The sequence below is a fragment of the Oncorhynchus kisutch genome, unplaced genomic scaffold (assembly GCF_002021735.2).
Source record: "Oncorhynchus kisutch isolate 150728-3 unplaced genomic scaffold, Okis_V2 scaffold784, whole genome shotgun sequence".
NCBI lineage: Eukaryota > Metazoa > Chordata > Actinopteri > Salmoniformes > Salmonidae > Oncorhynchus > Oncorhynchus kisutch.
In genome coordinates, this window is record NW_022262729.1 from 149,639 (window position 1) to 160,272 (window position 10,634).

The window sequence follows — 10,634 nt, forward strand, 5'->3', positions numbered from 1 at the left end:
AAGGAGTGGTTCTGCAGGTGGGGACCACAGACCACTTCTCAGTTCCTATGCTTCCTGGCTGATGTTTTGGTCACTTTTGAATGCTGGCGGTGCTTTCACTCTAGTGGTAGCATGAGACAGAGTCTACAACCCACACAAGTGGCTCAGGTAGTGCAGCTCATCCAGGATGGCACATCAATGCGAGATGTGGCAAGAAGGTTTGCTGTGTCTGTCAGCGTAGTGTCCAGAGCATGGAGGCGCTACCAGGAGACAGGCCAGTACATCAGGAGACGTGGAGGAGGCCAACAACCCAGCAGCTGGACCGCTATCCCCGCCTTTTTGCAACGAGGAGCAGGTGGAGCACTGCCAGAGCCCTGCAAAATGCCACAAATGTGCATGCGTCTGCTCAAACGTCAAAAACAGACTCCATGAGGGGGGTATGACGTCCACAGCTTACAGCCCAACACTGTGCAGTATGTTTGGCATTTGCCAGAGAACACCAAGATTGGCAAATTCGCCACTGGCGCCCTGTGCTCTTCACAGATGAAAGCAGGTTCACACTGAGCACGTGACAGACGTGACAGTCTGGAGACGCCGTGGAGAACGTTCTGCTGCCTGCAACAGCCTCCAGCATGACCGGTTTGGCGGTGGGTCAGTCATGATGTGGGGTGGCATTTCTTTGGGGGGCCGCACAGCCTTCCATGTGCTCGCCAGAGGTAGCCTGACTGCCATTAGGTACCGAGATGAGATCCTCAGACCCCTTGTGAGACCATATGCTGGTGTGGTTGGCCCTGGGTTCCTCCTAATGCAAGACAATGCTAGACCTCATGTGGCTGGAGTGTGTCAGCAGTTCCTGCAAGAGGAAGGCATTGATGCTATGGACTGGCCCACCCGTTCCCCAGACCTGAATCCAATTGAGCACATCTGGGACATCATGTCTCGCTCCATCCACCACAGCCAGGAGTTAGCGGATGCTTTAGTCCAGGTCTGGGAGGAGATCCCTCAGGAGACCATCCGCCATCTCATCAGGAGCATGCCCAGGCGTTGTAGAGAGGTCATACAGGCACGTGGAGGCCACACACACTGAGCCTCATTTTGACTTGTTTTAAGGACAAAGTTGGATCAGCCTGTAGTGTGGTTTTCCACTTTAATTTTGAGTGTGACTCCAAATCCAGACCTCCATGGGTTGATACATTTGATTTCCATTGTTCATTTTTGTGTGATTTTGTTGTCAGCACATTCAACTATGAAAAGAAAAAGTATTTAATAAGAATATTTCATTCATTCAGATCTAGGATGTGTTATTTTAGTGTTCCCTTAATTTTTTTGAGCAGTGTATATACTTTTCTGTAACGTAAAGCAATGCAGAAGCAATACGCATTGTAAATGATGATATAACACATCAGATTAATGTGAACATGAGGACACAAAGGAGAGATTCATTAAAAGATCATCTTTTAATACATTTTTAATGCTGAAGTTTTTTAATGCTGAAAAAATCTATGTATTGCAAATCCAATCTGGGCAAATGGCCTGTTGGACAAAAATAAAAATTAGATAACATCCTTGCTACTTCAGTCATTTGCTATGTTAAAGTAAAATCTCATTTAATGATGAATGGATACAATTTGGAAGGATTTTCCAAAGACATACCTCAGTAGGGTAGAGTGTCAGGTGGTACAACCATTGGTGCCATGAGGTCAAAGTGTGAAGGAGGGAGCAAGCCAGAGAGCTGTCTAGGAAGCAGTCCAGGCCCAAGGCTTTGAGGCTTTGAGTTGGTCTCATCATTGTAATGCATTGTAGGGTATCTGCTGCCCCATAGACCTGCTGGTAGTGGGAAAGGTGTTAGCAGGAGACCACCAGGGACATCTATGATCGGCTGACACGGTCTTGGTTAAACCACATGTATTCTAAAGCAATATTCACTTGCTTTCATAGAGTAAGGATTCACTCTTTGGGGACACTGCCAGTGTTCTCCTGATATCCATATGTCCCCATTCGTGGAGGTGGTTGTACACACTTGTTCTGTAAAAACACATCAACACATTTCCAAATTGTTAGTAATATTATCACAGTTGAAATACAATGGTTGTTCACTGTTTTTAATTTCATTGAATTTAAGTGTGTACCTCAGCCTTGGGCTCAGTTTTGTTAACCCATCTGTGCAGAGTTGGATCCCAGACAATCTGAGGAAGAAGATATTAGCAATGTGAAGCAAGCCACAATTTTTACAAATTTTAATCCACTCAATTGTCTCTACATAGAATAGTGTTAATAACCAGTTCCTTACAGATCTGTCTTTGTCCTCAGGTAGATGAACCTCCTTCTTATTAACTCTTCCACTCCCAAAGACCCAGCTGAGCCAGCCTCCACTGTTATTGTGAACAGCAGTGGTCTCGGGCTCAGCCACCGGCCGGCTGCCAGTCTGGCACTGAGGGTTGGCCTCGGAGTGTTCCGGCTTGGTAATGGACATCATAGCAGGATGCTCAACATATCTAAGTCGGACATCTGTAATAAGTGGAAGAAGTCAGGCCACTCTGATCATGTCACCAGACAGAACAATTACTAGCTGACAGGTAGGAATGTCTCACACTGATACAACCCAATCTTAACCTACACGCAGTCACAGGGATTACTGGGAGTTTACTCCAGTACTCTGTCATCGCATTGTTTTTTGCAAAATCAACAATTCCCTGCATATTATGTGAGGGCTTACAAATGTGACCAATCGCCAAACTATTTCTGCATAAAATAGTCACATCACGCTATCACAACGGTAATTTCTTTACTAATTAGGTACGCTTAAGTGACCTCTTCTCTTGGAATAGAAATCCACAGGTGGAGTACACACTCCACCATCCAAATCAGATCAAATTTATTTATATAGCCCTTCGTACATCAGCTGATATCTCAAAGTGCTGTACAGAAACCCAGCCTAAAACCCCAAACAGCAAGCAATGCAGGTGTAGAAGCACGGTGGCTAGGAAAAACTCCCTAGAAAGGCCAAAACCTAGGAAGAAACCAGGCTATGTGGGGTGGCCAGTCCTCTTCTGGCTGTGCCGGGTGGAGATTTTAACAGAACATGGCCAAGATGTTCAAATGTTCATAAATGACCAGCATGGTCGAATAATAATAATAATAATAAGGCAGAACAGTTGAAACTGGAGCAGCAGCACGGTCAGATGGACTGGGGACAGCAAGGAGTCATCATGTCAGGTAGTCCTGGGGCATGGTCCTAGGGCTCAGGTCCTCCGAGAGAGAGAAAGAGAGGAGAGAATTAGAGAACGCACACTTAGATTCACACAGGACACCGAATAGGACAGGAGAAGTACTCCAGATATAACAAACTGACCCCAGCCCCCGACACAAACTACTGCAGCATAAATACTGGAGGCTGAGACAGGAGGGGTCAAGAGACACTGTGGCCCCATCCGAGGACACCCCCGGACAGGGCCAAACAGGAAGGATATAACCCCACCCACTTTGCCAAAGCACAGACCCCACACCACTAGAGGGATATCTTCAACCACCAACTTACCATCCTGAGACAAGGCTGAGTATAGCCCACAAAGATCTCTGCCATGGCACAACCCAAGGGGGGGCGCCAACCCAGACAGGATGACCACATCAGTGAATCAACCCACTCCGGTGACGCACCCCTTCCAGGGACGGCATGAGAGAGCCCCAGTAAGCCAGTGTCTCAGCCCCTGTAAGGGTTAGAGGCAGAGAATCCCAGTGGAAAGAGGGGAACCGGCCAGGCAGAGACAGCAAGGGCGGTTCGTTGCTCCAGAGCCTTCCCGTTCACCTTCCCACTCCTGGGCCAGACTACACTCAATCATATGACCCACTGAAGAGATGAGTCTTCAGTAAAGACTTAAAGGTTGAGACCGAGTTTGCGTCTCTGACATGGGTAGGCAGACCGTTCCATAAAAATGGAGCTCTATAGGAGAAAGCCCTGCCTCCAGCTGTTTGCTTAGAAATTCTAGGGACAATTAGGAGGCCTGCGTCTTGTGACCGTAGCGTACGTGTAGGTATGTACGGCAGGACCAAATCAGAGAGATAGGTAGGAACAAGCCCATGTAATGCTTTGTAGGTTAGCAGTAAAACCTTGAAATCAGCCCTTGCTTTGACAGGAAGCCAGTGTAGAAAGGCTAGCACTGGAGTAATGATCAACATTTTTGGTTCTAGTCAGGATTCTAGCAGCCGTATTTAGCACCAACTGAGGTTTATTTAGTGCTTTATCCGGGTAGCCGGAAAGTAGAGCATTGCAGTAGTCTAACCTAGAAGTGACAAAAGCATGGATGAATTTTTCTGCATCATTTTTGGACAGAAAGTTTCTGATTTTTGCAATGTTACGTAGATGGAAAAAAGCTGTCCTTGAAATGGTCTTGATATGTTCTTCAAAAGAGAGATCAGGGTCCAGAGTAATGCCGAGGTCCTTCACAGTTTTATTTGAGACGACTGTACAACCATTAAGATTAATTGTCAGATTCAACAGAAGATCTCTTTGTTTCTTGGGACCTAGAACAAGCATCTCTGTTTTGTCCGAGTTTAAAAGTAGAAAGTGTGCAGCCATCCACTTCCTTATGTCTGAAACACATGCTTCTAGCAAGGGCAATTTTGGGGCTTCACCATGTTTCATTGAAATGTACAGCTGTGTGTCATCCGCATAGCAGTGAAAGTTTACATTATGTTTTCGAATAACATCCCCAAGAGGTAAAATATATAGTGAAAACAATAGTGGTCCTAAAACGGAACCTAGAGGAACACCGAAATTTACAGTTGATTTGTCAGAGGACAAACCATTCACAGAGACAAACTGATATCTTTCCGACAGATAAGATCTAAACCAGGCCAGAACTTGTCCGTGTAGACCAATTTGGGTTTCCAATCTCTCCAAAAGAATGTGGTGATCGATGGTATCAAAAGCAGCACTAAGGTCTAGGAGCACGAGGACAGATGCAGAGCCTCGGTCCGATGCCATTAAAATGTCATTTACCACCTTCACAAGTGCCGTCTCAGTGCTATGATGAGGTCTAAAACCAGACTGAAGCATTTCGTATACATTGTTTGTCTTCAGGAAGGCAGTAAGTTGCTGCGCAACAGCCTTTTCAAAAAAAATTGAGAGGAATGGAAGATTCGATATAGGCCGATAGTTTTTTATATTTTCTGGGTCAAGGTTTGGCTTTTTCAAGAGAGGCTTTATTACTGCCACTTTTAGTGAGTTTGGTACACATCCGGTTGACAGAGAGCCGTTTATTATGTTCAACATAGGAGGGCCAAGCACAGGAAGCAGCTCTTTCAGTAGTTTAGTTGGAATAGGGTCCAGTATGCAGCTTGAAGGTTTAGAGGCCATGATTATTTTCATCATTGTGTCAAGAGATATATTACTAAAACACTTGAGATCTCTCTTGATCCTAGGTCCTGGGAGAGTTGTGCAGACTCAGGACAACTGAGCTTTGAAGGAATACGCAGATTTAAAGAGGAGTCCGTAATTTGCTTTCTAATAATCATAATCTTTTCCTCAAAGAAGTTCATGAATTTATCACTGCTAAAGTGAAAGTCATCCTCTTGGGGAATGCTGCTTTTTAGTTAGCTTTGCGACAGTATCAAAAAGGAATTTCGGATTGTTCTTATTTTCCTCAATCAAGTTAGAAAAATAGGATGATCGAGCAGCAGTAAGGGCTCTTCAGTACTGCACGGTACTGTCTTTCCAAGCTAGTTGGAAGACTTCCAGTTTGGTGTGGCGCCATTTCCGTTCCAATTTTCTGGAAGCTTGCTTTAGAGCTCGGGTATTTTCTGTGTACCAGGGAGCTAGTTTCTTATGAGAAATGTTTTTTGTTTTTAGGGGTGCAACTGCATCTAGTGTATTGCGCAAGGTTAAATTGAGTTCCTCAGTTAGGTGGTTAACTGATTTTTGTCCTCTGGCGTCCTTGGGTAGACAGAGGGAATCTGGAAGGACATCAAGGAATCTTTGTGTTGTCTGTGAATTTATAGCACGACTTTTGATGTTCCTTGGTTGGGGTCTGAGCAGATTATTTGTTGCAATTACAAACGTAATAAAATGGTGGTCCGATAGTCCATGATTATGAGGAAAAACATTAAGATCCACAACATTTATTCCATGGGACAAAACTAGGTCCAGCGTATGACTGTGACAGTGAGTGGGTCCAGAGACATGTTGGACAAAACCCACTGAGTCGATGATGGCTCCGAAAGCTTTTTGGAGTGGGTCTGTGGACTTTTCCATTTGAATATTAAGTCAAAGATTAGAATATTATCTGCTATGACTACAAGGTCCGATAGGAATTCAGGGAACTCAGTGAGGAACGCTGTATATGGCCCAGGAGGCCTGTAAACAGTAGCTATAAAAAGTGATTGAGTAGGCTGCATAGATTTCATGACTAGAAGCTCAAAAGACGAAAACGTCATTTTTTTGGGGTAAATTGAAATTTGCTATCGTAAATGTTAGCAACACCTTTGCGGGATGCACGGGGGATATGGTCACTAGTGTAGCCAGGAGGTGAGGCCTCATTTAACACAGTAAATTCATCAGGCTTAAGCCATGTTTCAGTCAGGCCAATCACATCAAGATTATGATCAGTAATTAGTTAATTGACTATAATTGCCTTTGAAGTAAGGGATCTAACATTAAGTAGCCCTATTTTGAGATGTGAGGTATCATGATCTCTTTCAATAATGACAGGAATGGAGGTGTTCTTTATCCTAGTGAGATTGCTAAGGCGAACACCGCCATGTTTAGTTTTGCCCAACCTAGGTCGAGGCAGACACGGTCTCAATGGTGATAGCTGAGCTGACTACACTGACTGTGCTAGTGGCAGACTCCACTATGCTGGCAGGCTGACTAACAGCCTGCTGCCTGGCCTGCACCCTATTTCATTGTGGAGCTAGAGGAGTTAGAGCCCTGTCTATGTTGGTAGATAAGATGAGAGCACCCCTCTAGCTAGGATGGAGTCCGTCACTCCTCAGCAGGTCAGGCTTGGTCCTGTTTGTGGGTGAGTCCCAGAAAGAGGGCCAATTTTTCCTCATAATCCTGGACTATCGGACCACCATCCCATTTCCACAGTGGTGCCACCATGGGGATGATGGGAGGTGGTTGTGGATGATTGTTTCCATTATTCACAGGGACACTGGCTGTGAGGAGGATCCCCTCCCTGTGTGCAGGGACACTGGACATTGGGATCTTCTTCCTCTGTACAGCAACATCAGCTGCTGTGATGAACTGCAGGTATAAAATAGAGCATATAGTCATTCCCTAAAAAATCAACCACTTGGAATCTATAGCATCATTGACACATAGTACACTGAGTGTATTAAACATTATTAAGAACACCTTCTCTTTCTGTGACACAGACTAATCAGGTGAAAGCTATAATCCCTTATTGATGTTAATTGTTAAATCTTCTTCTCAGTGTAGATGAAGGGGAGGAGACAGGTTAAAGATGGACTTTTAGACAATTGAGACATGGATTGTGTATGTGTGTCATTCAGAGGGTGAATGGGCAAGACCAAACATTTAAGTCCCTTTGAACAGAGTATGGTAGTAGGTGCCAGAAGCTGTTGGGTTTTTCAGCTCAATAGTTTTCCCTGAGTATCAACAATGGTCCACCACCAAGGGTGGGGCATCAATAGGAAGGTGTTCTTAATGTTTTGTTCACTCAGTGTAGATCATTCCCTAGCATATACTTTCATTTGTATGTGTACTGATATTGTAAATACACAAATTATATTAATGTTATCTACAATATATTATAATACCGTAAGCCTCCCTGCTGCAGGGGCATTTCCTCCTACAATTTTGAGCTGATTTTCTTCACTTTAGCAATATTTTGTATCTTTGTTCATTTTTACATTTATTGTGTTTGGAATGGCACTGTTACTACAGGAGATGATGCTATCATAAAGTATCTGATGTAAGTATGTAGGACAATTACACATAATGCTCACTGACTGAACATTCAAAATGACCATAGCAATTATTGACTCATTCACATGCCATCGGAAACTTGGAACCTCAGAGTTAAAATGAATGTAAGTTATTAGCGTAGAGCTTCCTACTGGTTGATTCTAATACTTCACAAGTGGGAAACTTTCCATGACGAGTTAGTCATTCCATGACGAGTTAGTGAGTCAGAAATGTCAAAATGTCCTAGTTCGACTTGAAGTGCCTTCTATGATGTAGGGCAGGCAGTAACCAAATTATTTTACTGTGCCAAGTCGCACAGACTTTTATGGTGGATTCAAAATGAGTAGCCTAACAATTATTTACATGGCCCCAGGTACATTTGCAACCAAATAATTTTTCTGTGAGAAATCAATAATAGTTGCACTCATAGGGTAACAGTCAGCAATTGACAGTGAGCAATGAGCAAGATAAGCATTGACGGGAAGTTGACAATAGCTTATTATTAGTGTAAAGTCATTGTATTTCTATGGTTGCAGTCCTCAAAGATTGAATTGCATTGAATTTAATTAATCAGATCCAATGATTTACTGCCCTTAAGGTGGGGTACCGCTAGTCATCATTATTATAATCACCATCTCAATCATTATCACCATACCATCATAGACTTATTCTTCTGTATCTGAGACTCATCTGACACTACCTTAGACATGGCAGTCTGCAACTCAATACACTGCCCCTGCATGGTGTTCAGCGTCCCCTGCATGTGGTTAATCGAATGCTTAACATCGTTCAGCAGGATCTGAATCTCAAGCCTGCAAGAAATCAGGTGGTTCAACACACTGAGATGGGAAGAGGCTTCAGACCATGCCCATTGGACCATCTTTAGGATTCTTTCTCACTTAACACCAATCTAATTAGGAATGTAACTTTGTGCAGAAGATGTTACAATAGTGTTATTTAGAAGAGAAAAAGTGTACTTTGTCAGGCGCCAAAAGGATGACGGCATGTCTCCCTGCTCCAGTGAGCTCTGCTGGCAGGTCTTGCTCACTGTTGGAGGAACAGGAGCCAAATTAGAGGAAAAATATCTATGGTAAGATAATGTAATACAATCTTTAAACCCATCAGAAATATAGTGCTTACCTCCATGAAAATATTGGTCCATGTTATTTATAGCTGCATTGTCCCAATGTTGATGAGAAGGTCTTGATGAAACGATCAAGTCAACATTTTGTTAGACATTTCAGAGATAGCATTAGCAATTGTACACGAGACAGTGCTTCCAGATATTGAGGTATCTTCCTTCTGAGGTATGTAAAAAAAATATTGTGTGTGAGTACTCACATGAAAGGTATCCATGATTCTAGATGAAGCCAATCATGTATGTGATTACCATCCTATGGGTCAGCAATGGAATGATTACTACACAGCTTTCAGGAGACTTTATGTCTTGGGCCTGGATGAATCATTGAAATACAAGTAATATTGTGAATTTGTGATGAATAATTGCCATAGTAATTTGGAATATTCCATCAAAGTTATTTGTTTTGACAGTCAAAACAACTAACTCTTACGATTAATCACTTGACTTGAGTAACTTGAGTTGACGGAAGTAGCAACTTTATATTCTGACCTAGACACTAACTTGTGCAATGCCTAATGCACAATCTATGCATGTTATTGGCTCATCATAGTATATAGCCGAGGGTCTCATAGTCCAAAAACAGCATTGGTCATTGGACTGCTCAGTCAAAACAACTCACTTTTATGATTAATCACTTGACTGGAGTAATTTGAGTTCGGAACTAAAACGATTAAAAGTAGGCTATAGCTTGACACATATCCTTACCTTGAACAAGCCATATCCAAAAGGCCTGATCCAGTCGTGCGTGAAGATACCTTTAGGCAGATAAAAGCGCGGTACGGGTTGAGACATGCTCGGTAATGTGAATCTGTAACACTGATATAAAAGCACGTTTCATTTATAATGTACACTGTACAATGACCTGCAAGCCAATCAGAATCTAGTTTTAAAACAACACTGTGGGTTCCATGGAACGTCACAAACATATTAGGCCACTTGCGTCACAGATTACAGTCACTGAACATGGGTTTAATAGCTATAATGGCTATATGTACAGTATATGCACATCGTATTGAATTGGAGATTACATTTACTGCACCACTGTAATTATGTAGCCTAATCCTATGAGGACCATATGTGAAATGTCAGAATCATGGCACATGAAAACATAATTAAATTGACTGCAGATTACAAAATTCACTGTGACAGAATATCCATGTAATTCCAATTAAATTACGTTAAACCAACGTGGAATAAACATTGAATTGATGTATGTGCCCAGTGGGAAGTGATCAATTCGAAAAGATTGAATACATACAGTATTACAAAGAAAGAGATACAAAATTGCTTAGAAAAGCTTGAAAAAGTCTAATTTCCCCGGGCCACTCAAAAGTCAAATGTATGTACGCATTACAGTACATCGCTTTGGATGAAAGCGCTGTCTGACTCTCACACATATTTACAATCTCGCAATGTTTATTTCTGGGGCTTTCACATTTTGTGAAGTAAATGATGTGCAGGAGAGCTCCATGAAATCAGTGACATGGTCAAGATGGCGACATGAGAAGGTGGAACATTTCTAGCTGAGGAACAATTTTAGGGTTCTCTGAAAGTTTATAGTTTTAGACTGCAGTTGGAATTTGTTTT

The 10,634-nt window shown here is 42.8% G+C and overlaps 1 protein-coding gene and 1 long non-coding RNA gene across 2 annotated transcripts; both read right to left on the reverse strand.

The window, feature by feature from the left end:
* Positions 1-1,431: 1,431 nt before the first annotated feature.
* Positions 1,432-1,916, reverse strand: LOC116362063 (uncharacterized). The gene is made up of 2 exons (XR_004207688.1): positions 1,633-1,916; positions 1,432-1,512 (listed from the first exon to the last, which is right to left on the reverse strand). It is a non-coding gene; the product is annotated as an uncharacterized LOC116362063 (long non-coding RNA).
* Positions 1,917-1,926: 10 nt separating this feature from the next.
* LOC116362060 (protein transport protein Sec16A-like) lies at positions 1,927-2,943 on the reverse strand. The gene is made up of 3 exons (XM_031816378.1): positions 2,270-2,943; positions 2,109-2,165; positions 1,927-2,004 (listed from the first exon to the last, which is right to left on the reverse strand). Exons 1-3 carry the CDS (start codon positions 2,453-2,455, stop codon positions 1,927-1,929), a joined length of 321 nt encoding a protein of 106 aa, XP_031672238.1. The 5' UTR covers positions 2,456-2,943.
* Positions 2,944-10,634: the final 7,691 nt, after the last annotated feature.

Excerpts from the sequence above, each read along its gene's own strand:
- LOC116362060 (XM_031816378.1), bottom strand. The coding sequence starts at position 2,455 with ATGATGTCCATTACCAAGCCGGAACACTCCGAGGCCAACCCTCAGTGC. Across the intron at positions 2,166-2,269 it reads CTGAGGACAAAGACAGATCT|ATTGTCTGGGATCCAACTCT; the intron begins GTAAGGAACTGG and ends CTTCTTCCTCAG. Across the intron at positions 2,005-2,108 it reads AAACTGAGCCCAAGGCTGAG|AACAAGTGTGTACAACCACC; the intron begins GTACACACTTAA and ends GTGTTTTTACAG.